The sequence below is a fragment of the Ascaphus truei genome, chromosome 17, assembly GCF_040206685.1.
Source record: "Ascaphus truei isolate aAscTru1 chromosome 17, aAscTru1.hap1, whole genome shotgun sequence".
NCBI lineage: Eukaryota > Metazoa > Chordata > Amphibia > Anura > Ascaphidae > Ascaphus > Ascaphus truei.
Window position 1 is genome coordinate 28,263,109 of NC_134499.1, and position 19,054 is coordinate 28,282,162.

At 42.3% G+C, this 19,054-nt stretch overlaps 1 protein-coding gene and 1 long non-coding RNA gene across 11 annotated transcripts; one reads left to right on the forward strand and one right to left on the reverse strand.

Annotated features, from left to right (window-relative positions):
- The first annotated feature begins 2,800 nt into the window (after window positions 1–2,800).
- Window positions 2,801–17,990, forward strand: QRICH1 (glutamine rich 1). 10 transcript variants are annotated; one of them, XM_075574481.1, is made up of 11 exons: window positions 2,801–3,024; window positions 5,199–5,516; window positions 6,216–6,329; window positions 8,115–9,104; window positions 12,799–12,970; window positions 13,580–13,734; window positions 14,147–14,261; window positions 14,893–15,001; window positions 15,259–15,410; window positions 16,258–16,342; window positions 17,574–17,990. In XM_075574481.1, exons 2-11 carry the CDS (start codon window positions 5,220–5,222, stop codon window positions 17,764–17,766), a joined length of 2,382 nt encoding a protein of 793 aa, XP_075430596.1. In that variant the 5' UTR covers window positions 2,801–3,024; window positions 5,199–5,219; the 3' UTR covers window positions 17,767–17,990. The 10 variants fall into 10 exon arrangements, with proteins under 10 accessions (XP_075430596.1, XP_075430589.1, XP_075430595.1 ...); XM_075574474.1 differs by having other exon boundaries at window positions 2,802–3,024; window positions 16,243–16,342; XM_075574480.1 differs by having other exon boundaries at window positions 2,802–3,024; window positions 16,252–16,342.
- Window positions 8,148–11,026, reverse strand: LOC142468210 (uncharacterized). Its single transcript, XR_012788602.1, has 2 exons — window positions 9,839–11,026; window positions 8,148–9,526 (listed from the first exon to the last, which is right to left on the reverse strand). It is a non-coding gene; the product is annotated as an uncharacterized LOC142468210 (long non-coding RNA).
- Window positions 17,991–19,054: the final 1,064 nt, after the last annotated feature.

The window sequence follows — 19,054 nt, forward strand, 5'->3', positions numbered from 1 at the left end:
TTTTTTTTATTAAAGAAATTATTTCATAATTTTGTATATTAAATGTTTAAATTTAAGATTTGGAGTTATTTAAACATCATTGGTATTACTATGTTATTATAGTATTATGTATTTTATACTTCTTATATTCAAGCATACACTTATGGCAACTTTTAGCTATTCAAAATAAGATGTCTATCAGCTGACAATTTTTGTGGAGTTTATATCTGTATTATGTTACAATTTTAACGTGTTTAAACTTATTGCAGATGTACATTTTTACACGACATTGAAGGGTTACAGCTGTTCATCACAGGTTTAATCATTTGAACCATCAGTATATGGACTATATAAACCTCTCACAGCTTTTAGCCCATCGGCCCTTGAGAAAGTCACCAAGCGTAGCTTGTGTACCGAAGGATTCTCTTTGCATCACGTTGTGTATCAGCTGGAGAGGAGGGTCGGATCTTCACCACCGCACCGCGCTTGCGGTCTTCCATCGGGCTGTGCTGCTGTCGGTGTCCGTGTCGGAGGACTCTTGCATCCTGCAGTGGCGTATGTACAGGCAGGTGGTGTCTTGGATTGCGATCCGGAGGTTCCCTCGGCTGGCATTGGTCTTTACAGCTGCACCGTTACAGTTTGATACCTTTATGTGAATCCATATTTGAATCATCTTGTAAGTGGGAATTGTCTACCATTCAACCCTTTATTAAATAAATCCTATTGTTTATGATAATGCACTAGGGGTGTGCGCTGTCTCTCTTTCCTTTTTGATCGATATATGTGTATATATATATATATATATATATCAAAAAAGCTTTATTGGTGTGTATATATATATATAAATAAAATCAATAATGAATAGATGATACCGTTCTGTGGCTAACGAAATGCTTTTATTTGTGCGAGCTTTCGAGATACCCTGATCTCTTCTTCTGGCGGTGTTACAATGGATAAAGCAAGAAAGATTTTTACTTAAAAACAGTGCATCTTGTAATGTATCTGACTGAAGCCTATCCCTCCCCCCTGTGCAGTATGCGATTTATGACTTAAGGTGTTAAATGGTCCCTGAATGTTAGTTATGTAAGAGTATGTGTATGTATGTAAATATTAATTTAGAAAGCACTCACTGTGTATACAGCACTTTACAAACGGTGTGTGGGGAGTGGGAGTGTATACCAATGGTGTGGGTAGGTGTAGAAATGTAAGAGGGTGTTGCATTACTATTAATGTGTGTAGATACTATGTGGTCCCTATTGGTATATAGGTAACGAATTACATTGTACATATGTATGTGTAAGTGACAGCTGTGTGTACATTCATATAGCGCAGTATGTATAGACATGGCCTTTAGCACTCATGGGAAGAGAGTTCTCGAATCAGGGTGGTGACTCATGAAGCTGCGGCCTCGGTTTAGGCCACCGCTAAGTGTCCCAAACAGTTGCACACATTTGTATTCATGCAACCATCTCTCTTTCGGTGTTCTAAGATTACCTTTGAGTATGGCCACCTTCAGATCGTTCATCTTATGGCCAGAGTCAGAGAAATGTTCACCGACAGGACTGTCTCTTGTTCCGCGTGTGATGCTGTGGCAATGCAGATTCATTCTCTTTTTTAGCCCCTGCCCTGTCTCACCTATGTAGTAGCAGCCCCCTGGGCATTTCATGCACATGATGAGGTACACGACATTGCTTGAGGAACAGGTGAACCTTCCTCTGATTTTGTACTCCAGATTCCTGTGTGGTATTTATATTGTGCCCGCTGTGTGGCATTGTGCAGGTTTTGCATCTTGCGTCCTGGTATGGTCTTGTCCCGCATTCAGTTATACTGTTGAATATTTTACTCCTCACCATCCTTTTTTTGAAATTATGAGGTTGTCTGGATGATAATAAGGGTGTGTCAGGGAAGACCTGTTGCAGTCTTGTATCTTCCTGGAGAATGGGTTGTAGTTCCCTGGTGATCACAGATACATTCCAGGATGCACTGTTTTTAAATAAAAACCTTTCTTGCTTTATTCATTGTAACACCGCCGAAAGAAGTGATCGGTGTATCTCGAAAGCTCACACAAATAAAAGCATTTCGTTAGCCACAGAACGGTATTGTCTATTCGTTTTTGACTATTAAGTTCAGAAAACACGGTACAGATACCTCTACCTATATATTTATATAGTCATGCAATAGAAATAAAGTCTCACTGGCAATAACAGGGACTGTCATAGGCCTGTAATATAGTGTGCGCGTCAATTATAATTGGCTGTGTTAGCCAGAACTTTCTATACTAGGGACACGTGCGCGCGCACGGCCATGAGCGGTGGCGCGGCAGACCATGGAAAGTACAAGAGAATTGTATTTTCACGCTGTCGCCGTGATGCTGTGAACCAATCGCAGAGCGACCTAGCACTCCGACGACCCCCCCCTAGCTGCGCGCTTTACCGCTTACCCTTTACACACGCACCAGCGCGCACTAGATTACAAGCCATAGATTTCAGTAGACATTTTGTATCCCATTAACAGTTATTTGCAAAATAGATAATTTAGTAATGTTTTTTTAGCTGCCTTGTGTTCACACTAAAAAATAAGAAATAAAAAAGTGAGATTGAAGTAAACTGGTGTGGTTTAAGACTATTGAGATTTTTTTTTTTTAAACCAAAAAAAACCCTTGTATTTTTTAACTTTTTAATGTAATTACTACCAGTGACATAGCACTGCAGCCTGTGACCTGAGCCCTTCACAGCTCAGCGTGTCCCCTTTAAGTGGGACCCAGGAGCCTCCCCCCAACTCTCGCAAGATTTCGAAGCAGAGTTCTCGCGAGCACCGAGCGCGGCGCCGCGATTGGCTGACGGGGGGTTGAATGTTAAGATGGCGCCCAGGGAGCTCTAAGGCGAAAATAATCTATCGGGGAATCATAATAATACATCAACAAGGGATCGCCGGCGGCACCGGAAAAAGGAGCGCGCGGAAGGCTGGACCGGTGGAGGCGGCGCAGGGAGGAGTCCCGTCGGAGGGAGAGCCGAGGAAGCGGGAGGACCAACGGAGGAGTGGGGGGTGAGTGAGCCGAGTTTGGGCGGGACCCCCGGGGCCTTCTTCCGGGGGGGGGGATCACTGCAGGTAACGGGCGGACCTCCGCTCCACCGGAGGGAAAGGTGAGGGAGTGAGATTACTCACCTCCCCCCCTCCTCTCAATGCGCGCTCCCTTTACTGTGTCAGGGCAAAATAGGGGCGCGCATGCGCGTTACCACAGCTCCTGCTGTGATATGGGGTGGGAGAGAAAGCGCGGGCTTTTCTAGGAGCTAGCTCGCGGCACGCTGACGAGGGAGGGGGACCCGCGCGCACGTTAAGGGCGCGCATCGCCTTTTCTGAGTGACGCGCGTGCGAGTCTGCCATTGGAAGTGGGCGGGGCCACGTGACTTGAGGCTCGCGCCAACGCGTCTCTTGAGAGCGCGCGGGCGCGCGTCTCTGGCCGCGCGCGGGAAGGGTCGGGAGAGGGGACAAAACAATAAATAAAATAAAGAGAAAGGAGAAGAGGTACGTGAGCGCGCTGAGAGGGGAGGTGGGTGTCAGTGCACTTAACATTGGTAATAACCCGTGTGTGTGTATATACACACCCCAGAAAATAGACACGTATGCACAGTTTTATTGTGGGTTCTTCCTGTTCTGGATCAATGCATTTTATATTTGACTGCTAACGTGTATAATCTGATTTATATATTATTTTTACATGACGCGCACACGCACCGTGCACGTGTGACGTATGCCCCGCTTCTGGGCTCGGGTGTCCCTGCACGAGTCGCCATTGTATATCGCGGAGTTCCTGGGTCGCGCGCTCCCGCATCCCCGTGCGCGCGCCCGAGAGGAAGGGAAGGAAATCCCGGGGAGGGGGGGCACAGACTGTCCCCGGGTCACAGCCTTAACCCTTGCCGGGAGCGGAACATGTTTGATTTAGTAATGCATTGCTGGAATAGAGGCGTTAAGCGAGGTAATGCATTTGGCACGGAATAGGTTAAATGAAGCATAGCATTGGATGCCCATTTTGCACTAAGGAGTTTAAATTAAGCCCTGCATTGTTGGACCTCTATTAGTGTGAGGGTTAAATTATTAGGCGCATTCACACAATATAACACGGTACAGACCTCATTCCTATTGTTTGTACATACGTTTAGACACAGCCATGTCTGGAGTGGTATTCCAGGGCTACAATACCTGGGGTAATAGAAATTACCCACAGATAAGCACTATTGAATCCAGTTATCGTAACTATCCACATTTTTATGGTAATTGTTTTAGATGTATGTGTATGGTTGCAGACCTGTCTAAGACGTTAATGTGCTCACAAGTAATATTTTTATATGCTATATATAATTAGATACTGTATTGGGCTGCGTTCATAGCAGGGCAGACCGTGCTGACGCATCCGCACGCTGCGCAATCAGACTGCCTAAGACAGTGATCGCGTCTATACTGCGTGCGGGAGGGTGTGCGCGATGCGCGTGAAATCAGTCAAAACTGAATTTTTTTTTGGCCGGTAAAGTGAGCGGTTTGCCCAATGAGGGCGAACCAGCTCCGTGACATCACTGGCCCGCCCATAGACACGCCCCCGGACGGGGCGCGAACGAAGGCCAGGGAAAGCACCGCTTTCCCTCAGCCTCCGCACGGTTGCTGTGTCTATGGACGCAGCCTTAAAGTCATCCACAAAACTTAGGATGCTTAAAACTACAAAATTGGCAAATGAAACCTGCATTTAAGGTTCGGGGTGTGTATAAATGACTGGATGTTCAGTTATGCACTAGAAATAAAGTCTTACTGGCAATAACAGGGACTTGCATAGATTTCGCTAGACATTTTGTATCCCATTAACAGTTATTTGCTAAAGAGACAATTTAGTAATTTTTTTTGTGCTGCCTTGTGTTCACACTACAAAATAAAATAAAAAGTAAGTTACTTATTTATAAAAGAGGCTCTCTTGTGGAGCTGGGAAGATGCTTTAAATTCACATAACAAAACCACAATAAAGAATAGCAACAAATAAAAACAAGGGCCTGCCCTTTAAAACTATTTTATTAAAGCACACATCTTACATTCTGTCCATTAATAATAATAATTCTGTAATGATTTTCTTGCTTCACTATATTTGTCTTCATAATTTATTTTTGGGGATAAGGAAGTTGGTCATCTTTATATTAGGATCCTAACTACCATATTTCTCCTTTTAACTTGTCCAGAACTTGCAAAGGCTGTACGATATGAATAATTCTCTGGAGAACACCATTTCGTATGAAGAATATGTCCGCATTAAGGCCCGGGCGATCCCGCAACACAGGATGAAAGAGTTCCTGGATTCCTTGGCTGCAAAAGGGCCTGATGTTTTGCAGGAGTTTCAGCAGCCACCCACAACCACCATGGTCTATCAGCAGGGTGTTAATTGCATTTACACAGACAGCACAGAAGTGGCCGGATCGCTGCTTGAACTCGCCTGTCCAGTGACCACGAGCGTGCAGCAACAGGAATCGCAGATCCAAAATCAACCACAACAGGTCCAGGTGACAGACCATAAGTAGCTCTGTTTTCATTTTTCTTTTCCAAGTGGTGATTACTTAACATAGACTTGACAAGAGCCACAAAATAAGGTTAAAGCAGTTTATTTTGATGTGGCTGCATTGTTGTGATATGGACCTATGTTTGATATTACACGAGGATACTGATGTTTAAGTCCAAATATATAATATATACATGTAAAAATTACATTGCTAGAGTCCATGTTGCTTCAAAATGTGAGTATCATCATGCCACATCTTCTGTAACACATTTGTTTTTTTGCTGGCAAGACATTATTTTTTGGTGCCCTTTCTCTGTTTTTTTATTTTATGTGCTGTTTGGGATACTAGTGTCACCGTTTCTGTATTTTTTTAATTTTTTTTTTATCGCCTTTAAATGTGCCTACAAAACCGAGTGTTTTTTGCCCGTGACCATTTAAGATTGCTAGCTACTATATGTTTACATCTATACTAAGAATGGATCTGCATTACAAAAAAGCTCCCTATCTGCACAATAAGCTTGTAGCAGAGTTCTGGACCATTTATTAAGCATTGTGGGGGCACCTGGCCTGCACCTGCAAACTCCATAACAGAATATTTTAATATGGCCAAAGATTTTCAGTTTTCTAACATTTTAAGTTCACACACAAAGAAAAGAGAGATGTTAGTGGCTGAGACTCCGTTGTCGATTGTATCACATTTCAGATCCATGAAGCTCTCATCAGGTCTTGGACTCTACTCCACTCTGCCCCTCATCTGAATCGAACCAACCTCTCCCCCGAGGGGTCCCAGGACTCTGGTATTTCAGAAGATATGTTGGTTAGTTTCCCATGGGCAGACTTTAGGCAAAGCAGATCATAAATGTAACCAAACTATACTAAAAGTAAAATTTAGGTACTTTATGTAAATCGGTGGTACCAAAAGTAGAGTAATAATGAAGTGTTTAACTCTACAACTGTACACACAAAATACATCCCTGTCATTTCACGGGCCAGAAGGCTGCTGATTCATTTCAAACTTTTCTAGCAACACAGTTTCAGTTTGGAGACTGATGTGTTTTTATCTAGCTATTGGCAAGTACACTTAACATTATTAGATTAAAAAGAAGAAAAAAATCCTCTACCCTGAATTAGGGAGCCCCCCAGAGCTGACCCAGGGTCCCTCCCATTTCCGGGCGATGAAGGGTTTTGTCCAGTGAGCAAGAATATGTGCCTGGTAGAAACAAAATGGTAGATTTTCAGGAAGGTGTTTAAAAAAACAAACACGCACACAAAAAAAAACACATTTTGGGAGAGAGGAATTGCTGCTTTAAGTGTTTTTTCTTTTGCTCCATTTTCAGCCTAGAGTTTCATTTCTTTTCTATTGCTAGACTTTCTTGCTGCATATGACGACCAGTAGTTTGAGGTCCTGTGTTTTGATAAGTCCCTGATTCTGCTGTAGGAAAACTTCAGGTTTATGTTTGATCTCCGTTCCTCGCTCATAAGTGTATTACATAATCTATATTTTAACTATATATTTTATGAAAAAGATCTAGACCAAGAATAGTGCTGCTGCATTAAAACGATCTGCCGCTTGATCAGATTTCCTGATTTGTTTTGGTCTAATCCTTTCCTACTTGCCCATGCAATATATTCTTCCTTGGGGGAATGGTCTGTAGCTGAGCCCCTTTGTCATTTAACCTATTGCAGCTGAAGTGATCTGTTTCAGGACATTTCTTGTCTTTGGTAATCTTTTTCCTTGTCTACCTCAGGGGGATTCCCATCTGTAAAGTCTTTACATTGTTGTGGCTCTTTGTTTTCACTTCCACCAGGGCCAAGTATAAAAGAAGCACCTCCATTTTTACTAATACATTGCAATGCTTTGGTATGATTCTGTATGTATGTAACATTACAACTTTTAAAATTTTTAGGTAATGTTGCTCTACTTAAAATTAATAAGCCATCACAGAAAACATACCATTCTGCAAAGATTGCTCTTCTTGTACGTTTCAACCACACCTTAAATAAGTTATGGTGGGTAAAAGTGAAAACAACCCTCCACTTTATAGCATACAGCAAATGAAAATATCACTTGTGAGCACATTCACAAGTGGGGTCCATGTCAAAATGAATTTGAAGCAAAAGGTGACACTGCTTATTTGCATGTCATTACCCAGAATCCCTGGCTGCTGTGAGATAATGGCGAAAGGCAGGGTTGCAGACCTGTCTGAAACATGAATGTGCTCACAAGTGATATTTTAATTTGCTCTTATTGTAGCACACGTGCAAATGAAAGAATTGCACATTGAGAAATGTTGAATGCCAGTGTCATTCTAATGGGAGAAATAAAACAGGATACAGAGTCCTGTGTGGAATTGCACCATTTTTGTATATTTTTAGAAGGAATAATAGCACACTTATGTGTTTAAATGACCCGGTAGTGATTCATTTTGTGTGATGTCAAGCTACTGAAATATTCTCGGTCTGGAGACCTGAAATGGTGGTGAGTTTATCGCTCATTAATATTTAATGATTTTTTTTTTGGTGTGCATCGAAATATTGTTGTTATGCCACACTGCATAAAAACGGTGTGTATTCTACTAACCGGTGACATTTTGTTACACAGGTGCAGGTTCAGGTACAGCAATCACCACAGCAGCTCTCCCCCCAACTCTCTGTCCATCAGTCTAACGAGCAACCGATCCAGGTGCAAGTGCAGATCCAAGGCCAGCAGCAAACGCAGTCAGCACAGACAATACAGACTCAGTCCCTGCAGAGCCACAGCCCTTCCCAGCAGCTGTCTAACTCCCAGTTGCAGGTGGCTCAGATTCAGGTGCAGCATGTGCAAGCCGGACAACAGATCCAGATTTCTGACATCCAGGATGACCACATACAGCACCAGCAGATCCATGCGCAGTTGGTGTCAGGACAGTCAATTGGCAGTGGTATACAGATACAAACGGCACTTTCACCGCCGCCCCCTCAGCAGGGCTCCCCAAGGGAAGGAGAGCGCCGGTGCAGCACCACCAGCGTCCTTCAGCCAGTAAAAAAACGTAAAGTGGACATGCCCATCACTTTGTCGTATGCAATTTCAGGGCAACCACTTGCTGCCGTCCTGGCCATTCCACAGGGGCAGCAGCAGAGTTACGTGTCCCTGAGGCCAGATTTATTGACAGTAGACAGTGCTCATCTTTATGGGGCCACCGGGACTATTACAAGCCCAACAGGAGAGACTTGGACAATCCCGGTGTACTCTACAAACGCCCGCGGAGATATTCAGCAGCAAAACATAACCCACATTGCCATCCCTCAAGAGGCCTACAATGCCGTCCACGTAACAGGCTCTCCAACCACCATGACGGCGGTAAAGTTAGAGGACGACAAGGACAAAATGGCAAAGCACTCGCACGAAGAAGTGGTGCAGACTCTGGCAAACTCCCTGTTCCCGGCCCAGTTCATGAATGGGAATATCCACATCCCGTTGGCAGTGCAGGCCGTGGCAGGGTCGTACCAGAACACACCACAGACTGTGCACATATGGGATCCTCAGCAGCAGGCAGCACTGCACGAGCAGGTCCAACAGCAGCACCAGCAGCAGCAGCAGCACCAGCTGCAGGTAACCTGTCCAGTGAATGATGGAGAAACCTGTCTGAGAAGCATGGGGAGGATTTAGCGTATGTCTCTGTGTGCGTATGGCAGATCTGTGTGTATAATCAATGATATGAGTGAGAACGGCAGCATTTCATGTTTGTACACCCGGCTCTTCTGAATACTGCTTTGTAATGTAGCATTTTCATTTGCAGGTGCTTGTGCTTAGAAATCGAGGACACTAAAAAGCTTTTTCATTTCCACTTGTTATTTCTATTGTACCTCAAGTTTTATGATTCAAGTAGCCAAATCACTAATGTGAAGGTTAGAGATGTGTGAACTTACCACAATTTGGCTCACAATTTTGTTTGTTTTTTCTCTCTCGAACTTTTGAAGATTCATGGAAAGTTTGATTGAACTTTTTAGCCTAAATATTTGGGCACCCAGAGCCTGAAGTTTGTGGAATAAAGTTAGAGAGCATCTCGCAGGAGGCACGTGTAGAATATAAACAGAAAAACACACACATAGTGCAATATGTCTGAAATACACACAGTATATAAACAAATATACCTAGAGCCTGAAGTATGGTATTTGTGGGAGAGCTCGAGCTCCGAATAGTCCCTATAATTTCAATCTCTTCCCTCCCATATTTCTCGCTACGGGCGGTGTAACATGCAAAACGACATGGCATATCGCAAAACGTGGTTTGTGTTGGGCTACTGAAAGCAGCAATCCATGCTGCTTGTTAAGTTTAAAGCTTACCTGAACTGTGGGGTCCCCCGGACCTGCTCCGTGGAACCTTGCCATCCAATGCAATGTCCTTCTGAGATTACTGTGTGGCTTTTTAATGATTATCCTGGAGATCATGGGACCACAGATCAGTTTTGAAGGACTCCCTGCTTCAGGTAATCTAGACAATAAATATTTTAATCAACGCATGTATAGGAAACATGGGGGCTGTTTGCAGAGCTGGTCCGCATTCATTTCAGCTCGGGTCCCCCTTCAGGGGACACAAAATGGGATTTAGATCTCCTTCGTCATGTGGGCCAATGAGAAGCTTCTGTGTCATCAGGTGGATTGCTCCTTTAAAGTTAGACTTTTGTGTTAAGATAAAATAGCTTGAGGGACTGGAAAGGGAGGTGCATAGTTAGTGTCATTACATGAAATGCTTCTTTAACATTTTATAAACCAAGGAATACATTCTTTGAGTAATGTGTGAACATCTCGTCAAGTGAATTGGAGTTAATACATGCTTACCTGCATTAACTGCTTTCTACTGGAAAGAGGGGGTTCAACTAGTTTATTAGTTTCAATAGTCTCTGGTATGCAGCTTACCATATTATATCATTTGAATAAGGAAAGGTCGTTGCTGCGCTCTCTAGTTTAATGATTACCTGAAACCCAGATTTAACAGCTTGATCATTCCTATATCGCCGGCGTAACCCGAATGAAACACGAGATGAAATGAGCAAAACCAACTTTTCAGATGGACCTTATAATCATTGTAAATTACCTTAATTACTGTTGTCCTTTTCAAAAAATCCTTTTTTTTTTTTTTTTGGGGTCCTACTAATGTGCTATGAAACTGCACAAGGTTAAACAATGTTCAATAAATTCCTTCTCCTAAGAACTAGCTTTGTTTCCTGTCTACCTAGGAACGTAGCTTACCATATTTAATTTTACAAATGTCTTTTCTTGCCTGTGCTCTCGGCTGTGTCTGCAGAGCTTTTCATTTCAGCATTGTTTGACGGTGATGATCACACCACAGTCAAATAATGTTTTACTTTATAGCCCATGCTTTTCAAAGGGGAACCAAAGCTTTTTACACGCAATGAGCAATTTTCGAATTGGCCTTTAGCTAACATTAGCCAAAGCATTTTAAACTAACAGGTACTCCTTACCTGACAGATGCTCTTGACGTTTAATATAAGATAGACTGTAATAGGGGGGAGGGGAATTGTGTGTGTGTGTGTGTGTGTGTGTGTGTGTGTGTGAGATGCTGAAATACATTGTGCAGCACACAATGTATTAGTGTATGTGGTACAATACCTTGCATATCAGATAAAGCTACAACAGGAAGACACCCCTGATGTTTAATATATATTTTTTAATATTATAATTCTGCCTACGTTGGCATATTATATATTGAAGATCTTTACATGTGACAAAGATTCCTGGTTTACATGGAGCTGGCACTATTTTTGATTCAACACCAAGCCTTCTAATACAAAATACCATCAATTTAAAAAAAAAAAAATTTACACACACACACACACACACACACACACACACACACACACACACACACACACACACACACACACACACACACACACACACACACACACACACTGCTGCCTCCCGTGCACTTTTAGGGGCTCTATGGAATAATTCAATATTGGAGCAGAGAATGTGTGTTTTTCCATCTTTCGGAACACGGTTGCATGAAATGTAAGAAATGGCTTCTTACATCTTGTGCAAATTGGCTGAAGCCAGAAAGTGACTCCACTTTAAACTTGTTGGATTTTGTTAATGCAGATTGCGGGGAGAAAAGGTGAAGCCCAGTGGTGCATAAAGAGATACCTCTCATTATAACCTGCGTTTCATGGATATTCTCCTACTGATTCGCCGCCAATTGTAAGCTGACACATGGGACAAACAGTGGTACAAAGTGCTTGCTACATTGATATGGAAAGAATAGCAAGATGGAAATGACACTGAAAAATCACAAGGGTGCTTTGTACTAAGCTTGCTAACCTCCATCACTAGAAATGTTGCTAGTGTGTAGCCAAGCAATGCATGTCCAATCTTTCAGCAGCGAGGAGAATAATGGAATTAGCAGGAACAGGAAATTTGAAGATCACCTGATTAAAACCGGTCTTAAATGAAATGCATGTTGACAGCCCATCTCAACACACACACTCCACGTGCATTATCCACTGACCGGGAATATGACTTTTTTACTCTGTGAAGTTGATAAAGAAAATTAGGAACATCTAATAAAATCATTTGCCGTGCTTTTATAATGTCTTTATGCAGTGGTGATCATTAGCACTAGTTAGAAGGTAAACGAAGTTGTGTCCTGGTTGACCATTTTTTTTTTTAAGGTCCCTTTTTAAGGGATTCCCACATGTAGAAGTGGGGCAATCGCAGGAACTGCTTCTTTCAGTTAAGTCAGGGACTCTCAACTCCAGTCCTCAAGATAACCTCCCACCCCCCAAATGGTCAGGTTTTCAGGATATCCCTGCTTCCGCACAGGTGGCTCAGTCGAAGTTTGAGCCACCTGTGCTGAAGCTGGGATAGCCTGAAAACCAGACTTGTTGGTGGCTCTGGAGGACTGGAATTGAGAACTCCTGAGTTAAGTAGTAATTTAGCTGCGCATGTTATATTTGTCTCCTTTTAGTTATACTAATTTCTTATTGCTGAAATGCCTAATCAGCAGGAGTGAAATAAATGTATCTGTTTAGTGCTGCGTTCCCCCGTCAACTCATTTTGAATTTCTCCGGACATGGTGGGGGGTTATTTTTTTCCCTCCTTTGTATGCAAACTTGTATATCTGGAGTGGTGTTCATATCCAGCGTTGTACTCCTCCCATTGCCATTTAAAGCTTAAAACCGCAGCCCATTTCGTGGTATGTCTCAGGGAAGGTGTTATAAGGTAAGAAGTGCAATCTTGGTGTCTATGTTGTGGGTAAAATTTCAGTGGCTTTTCTATTCTCACAGGCTCAAACCGTTCAAATTACAGAGGTTGAGCAACAACCTCCGCTTTCTCCCGAACTAATGCTCCCAAATTCATTGAAACCAGAAGAGGGACTCGAAGTCTGGAAAAACTGGACACAGACCAAGAATGCAGAGCTGGAAAAGGAATCCCAAAACAGATTAGCACCCATAGGAAGTATGTTTGTTTCGATTTCTTCCTATATTGTTATTGCTTTGGGATAAATGTATTAGGGAATACTTGTAAATATCTCTGTTGGAATATACCCAATAGGAACAAAAGCACAAATATAAAAATATTGAACACCATTTTTCCTGTGTTCCTTTAAAAACGGGCAAGCTTTAAGAAAAGTATTTTAGCGAGTGCCACTTCCTGAGAACGTGGCACATGGCTAACAAGCCTAATCACGTGCCCATTTATGTTGCTCATGAATTGTTAAAAGAAAATAGCTTAAAACATTGAATCTAGTGCCACTACATTCTAAAGTACTGTATGGGTTAGGTGAGCTGGTCAATAGAAACTATGTATTTGGGACTTTGTTCCTTCAACTAGTGTTCATTTATTTATAATCGCTGTGCTTTACAGAACTAGTATACTAGCCCTAACTTGGTGCTTTATTTGAAGGATTGTTGATTTTAACTTTTACTCAAGATGTTACAAAGTCAATGAGTAAAGGACGGTGTCTTCAGGTTGTATAGACTGACCATGGAACTCATGGAAAACCATTGTAATAATTGCTGGTGCATTCGCCGTACAAGGAGCTGAAATTGTGCCTTCTCTCCACAGGGCGTCAGTTGTTGAGGTTTCAGGAGGATCTCGTATCGTCAGCCGTTGCAGAGTTGAATTATGGGCTGTGTCTAATGACGAAAGAATCCCGGAATGGAGAAGGGGAGGCTTATGACCCGGACGTTCTGTATTATATTTTCCTTTGTATTCAGAAGGTGAGAAGTTTACCCTTCACGTATCAAAAGATCGTCAATGTCGTTTGTGGTAGTTGTCTCCAGAAAACCTTCATCTTGGGCTCTGAGGTATTTAGAACAGCATACCAAGAGAATAGTCTCGTCGTAGGTATGTCCATCAAGTATCCATATCCAGTGGGAATAGATAGCCTCGCCATGTAAAAGAAATGTCCTTAATGTGCCTTAGTCTGGGGAGATATTTCGGGCCCCTCTGGTCCTTCATCTGTGCCCCCACCCCCCTGATACAGGCTACTCGATTTGGTCCACGGCACCATTAAAATGGACCGTCCACAATAACAGGCAAGACCTTGTTTATTTCTTCTAGATGTTGTAAAGCGCTTTTCAAGATTACGGTAACTATACTTCACCTCTCATTTGTGTGTTGTCATTTCAGTACCTTTGTGAGAATGGGAGAGTAGATGATATATTCTCGGACACGTACTACATCAAGTTCACAGAGTGGCTGCACGAGGTGCTGAAAAGTTTCCAGCCACGCATTACACCTATAGGTAAGATTCACAAACTCGTGTGTGTGTGTGTGTGTAATAATAATACTGAGTTAAGTTATGGTGAGTAAAAAAAGTGACAAAAACCCTCCATTGCAAAGCAAATATGCAAATATAACTGTGTGCTCATCTGCATGTCTAAGGCAGGTCTGCAACCCCGCCCTTCACCATTATCACCCAGCACACAGCACTTCCACTGCAGCAAGGGATTCTGGGAAATGACATGCAAATGAGCACGCAGTGCCACTCTTTGCTTCAAAAACCATTTTTAACATGGTTCCCTATAGGCTTAAGCTTGCTGCATGGTCACAGCTTTGAGCACAGCCAGGGTTATATATATAAATGTTACAGAACATGTTTAACCCATCAGCTCCTCCACTATCAACCAGTGCAATGGTAATATTGTGTGTGTGTTACACACACGTTGACAGATTCATTAATTTCAAGCAGTCTTATATCGGGGATACTGCTGGTTTTTTTTTTTGGCTTATTTGTTTACTTACTATTTCCATGAACTTCTACCATAAACCAGTATATCTCAGACCTATTGTCACATCTTTAATTATAATGCATGTGTTAGGCTTACTTGAGGCTTCTTTAATAACATGTGTGTAACTGCATGTAACTGTTGCAGGTTACGTCCTCCCGAGCCATGTGACAGAGGAGATGCTCTGGGAGTGCAAGCAGCTGGGTGCACACTCTCCTGCCACACTACTCACAACTCTTATGTTTTTTAACACCAAGTAAGTAATGAGCACCATCAAAAGGGGCAACAAATTATTACCCATCTTATCACATTTTGTTATTAAAATGTTAAAAGGGGCGGGAGGGGGGTCGGTGCCAGATAAGCAAATAACCTGACAGACGGAGTCACCATATACTCCAGAAATAAGCAATCAGTATCATTAGAAAAGATCAGTTGTAGATTAACCTTCTTTTTTTAATTTAGATATTTGGAATCAAGCCTTTGCCTTAAGCAGGAATCTTTTGTTCCCGACAGGTATTTTTTGTTGAAAACAGTTGATCAGCACATGAAATTGGCCTTTTCCAAGGTCTTGAGGCAGACAAAAAAGAATCCTTCCAACCCAAAGGATAAGAGCACGAGTATCCGGTACCTAAAAGCACTCGGTATTCACCAAACGGGGCAGAAAGGTAACAATATAAGAGCAATATTTTTCACTCTGGCGCCCTGTGTTTTTAGTCCTTGTGAACGTGTGCACACAGACGTGTGTACGTGTGTGTATGCAGATGTAACAATGTAACAGACGTTATTATCCCCATTAACGCAACAAATATTGCGTTAAATAATAGTTACAAGGTGCAATATCGTCTGCTACTTTTTGGGGTACAGAAAATGTGTGCGGTAGTAGGAAAATGAAGCTTTTTTTTTACTTATGACAGGATTTATTTTGATGCCTGGTTGTAGGCAGAAAGGGCTGTTTAAAAATAAGGGTTTAACTGTATGAGTACGGTCAAATGTTTTAATACAGGGGTGCTCAACTCTAGTCCTCAAAATCCCACCCCCCCAACAGCTCAGGTTTTCAAGATATCCCAGCTTCAGCATAGGTGGCTCATTCAAAGTCAGCCACTAATTGAGCCACCTGTGCTGAAGCAGAGAGATCCTGAAAACCTGACCTATTGGTGGGTGTTGAGGACTGGAGTTGAGCACCACTGTTTTAATGGATACAAGTATTCAAAGTTCCTGTACACCTAAAGGATTCATTTTTATTCTACATGAAAAAGATGAATTGACAAGGCAGTGAGAAGTGAGTAACTTCTGAAAAGGTGTGCTGCTTTCCTACAACTCGCCTTGCTGGCATAAGTCATAGGGGTCTGTAACCCGACTATGTATAACACCGGCTGAATCACCACCCTACGCTGCATAAAGATCCCATGACCAGTTTCCTTATTTTAATTTCCAGAATGTTATATGCCGTTACTAAATCTCATGACTACTTTTCTCTGACACCACCTGATCTGTCAGGGTTTTCAGTTACAGATGACATGTATGCAGAGCAAACGGAGAACCCAGAAAACCCGTTGCGATGTCCCATTAAACTGTATGATTTCTACCTCTTCAAATGGTACGTAAAATATAATTGCCGTGTGCATGTGGGCTGTTGCACTCCATACACTTTAGGTTATGACCCTCAGTCAGCTATTGTACGGGGTGGTTAACTCCAGTCCTTAAGGGCCACCAACAGGTCAGGTTTTAAGGACTGAGCCACCTGTGCTAAAGAGGGGATATCCCTAATAGCAGGCCTGTTGGTGGCCCTTAAGTACTGCAGTTGGCCAGTATATAAAAATGTAACTTTTACCCTGAGAAGTTAAATTTTCTGTGTGCTATGCAGATTCATCAGATACTTTGCATAAATAATAATTACCGTACTGTTCCGCTACATTGATTTGACTGTTTTTACAATATAGTAAAACATTCTTAATAGCATGTCAACAATTTCATACTAAAGTGTGGAATATTTCCATCCACTGACAATAATGTGATATAGTAGGGCCCCGCTCATACAGCGGGTTCCGTTCCAGGCCGGCGCCGTAAAGCGCGGCCCTACTGTACTGTATTGTACCTTTGAAAACGGAGAATGCAGAGCTGCAAACAGACCGTTTGCTGACAAATGGCATCTGCAAGGAGTTGCGCACGCGCTAAAACTGTTGCTTAGTGACAGCCGGATACTTGGCTGCTGAGCGCGTCATGCCGGAAAAAACGGAACAAGCGCCAAACCTAATGAATATGGGTATACATTGGGAAACGCCGTATGAGTGTAAAGCGGGGCCCTACTGTACCCTGTAATAAGACCGCAGTGCACGCCCACAAAGCCGTCACATTCTGACCGTTTTATTAACATAGCCCCAACATAAAGATAATACACTTTAAAAGAACAGTTCATGTGCTTTTTTTAACATAGGGTTGAAGCAGGGGCGCTACAGAGCTGAATCCCATTCATTTCAGCTCCGGGGACCCCCTGCTTGGCGTTGGTGTCTTGGCAAAGTTTAAAGCCACTGTGTCACACGGGCCAATGGGAAGTCGAACCTGATGTCACGGCTTCCTATTGGCCCGCAGGGCGCGGGAGCTTTGAAACTCCGCCATTACGTGAACCCTGCTAGCCAAGCGGCTTCCGGCACCCGCTACGGAGGTCTGTATTACCGGAACCAGGGGGGGTCCCCAGAGCTGAAATTAATGGGGTTCAGATCCAGAGACCCCCCTGCTTCAATCATATGTTTAAAAAAAAAAAAAAAGCGGTTGAAGACCAGAGAATTAACACTAAACTTATCCTAATGTTTTGCGATTCTTTCTTGCAGCCCACAGAGTGTGAAAGGTCGAAATGACACGTTTTACCTGACGCCAGAGCCTGTGGTTGCCCCGAATAGCCCGATCTGGTACTCCACCCAGCCAATCAGCAGAGAGCAAATGGAGCAGATGCTGACCCGGATTCTGATTATCCGAGAGATCCAGGAAGCCATTGTGGTTGCTAGTGCCGGCAACATGCACTAAGGAATCCTTTCCTACCCCTGAAGATATGTAAAAGGAAGGGAAATAAAATGTACAGACTTTTACACTAAAAGAAGATGCCTATCTTTTCTGTTATTTTTTTTTATTATTATTATTGGTGTAGTTATGGAGCCCTTTTAGGCTTCTTCTGTTTAAAATAAAGTATAAAAAAAAAACATACCCAATGTGCATCTTAACAAAACTATTAAAAAATATATTGTCAATGATTCTGAGTTACATATTCTAGGAAAAGCTGGAAAAGTTAATGGTTCTGATTTTATTTATTTTTTTTGCATGGGGGGGTAGATAATTGTTTGGAAATGTAGCTTATTGAAAGAATACCTTTTTGTGTCTTTCAGTCTTTTTTTGGCTAGTAAAAGGACAGACTCGTGGATGAGCTGCTTAACTCATCCCCTGCCACAGGTTGACAAACTTGGCCTTCAAGGGCTCCCAACAGGCTAGTTTTTATGGATATCCCTGCTTCACCATGTGCTGAAGCAGGGATATTCTGAAACCCTGACCTGTTGGGGGGAGGGGGTCGGGCGTGAGGACTGGAGTTGAGAACCCTTGCCCTATCTTATAGACTTTATGCTTTGGGCAGGAGGGAAAAAAACCTTTCCCTTGTTTTATATAATTACATATATCGATTCAAACGTTTGAGAAGTGGAATTATTTCACATTTAACCTGAATATATTGCCGCCTTCTGTTCTGGCCCACATAAAAAGGCCTTAAATTGCAGGCGCATAAGCCTATGTAAATTTGTTGTAATATAACCTTGTGTATCTGCTGAAAACCTCTCCATATTTCATATTTGTATTTATGCTTGTTTATTAAGAATGACAACCGTGTCTTTTTATCATGCCAAGCAGTGTGTTTTTATTTGGGATAAGTTACTTTTGGGCTATTTATTGACTTTGTTTGAAATCACTCTTGCAAATCAAGTGTTTGTGATCTAAAGAAAACAAAACCGCTGTGTTATTCTCGAGGGAAATCACTGTCCAGTAACTTGCTTTTAAAAAGTTAACTTTATCAAGAATAATTTATTTATGAATCCGCTTACTTCTGCATTAGTCCTTTTTCTGTTTGTTTTTTCTGTGTAGTGTTTGTTTTGCTCTTTATTGTAAGATTTAGATTGCAGAGCGAACTGCCTCCTTTCAAAGCGAAACTTTTTTTAGTGCAGACCTTTTTTCATGTGAATTTAAAATGTATGCCAATTAATGTGTAGGACATCTTAAGCGTGGGACAAAGGTGCTTGTGAGGTTTAATAATTTTAAACTCTAAGCTGCCATA

Bases quoted from the DNA above. Each gene is read 5' to 3' on its own strand.
- QRICH1 (XM_075574474.1), top strand. From the start codon at position 5,220: ATGAATAATTCTCTGGAGAACACCATTTCGTATGAAGAATATGTCCGC. The intron at 9,105-12,798 runs GTAACCTGTCCA...CTATTCTCACAG, and splicing joins AGCAGCAGCACCAGCTGCAG to GCTCAAACCGTTCAAATTAC. The intron at 15,002-15,258 runs GTAAGTAATGAG...TGTTCCCGACAG, and splicing joins CTTATGTTTTTTAACACCAA to GTATTTTTTGTTGAAAACAG.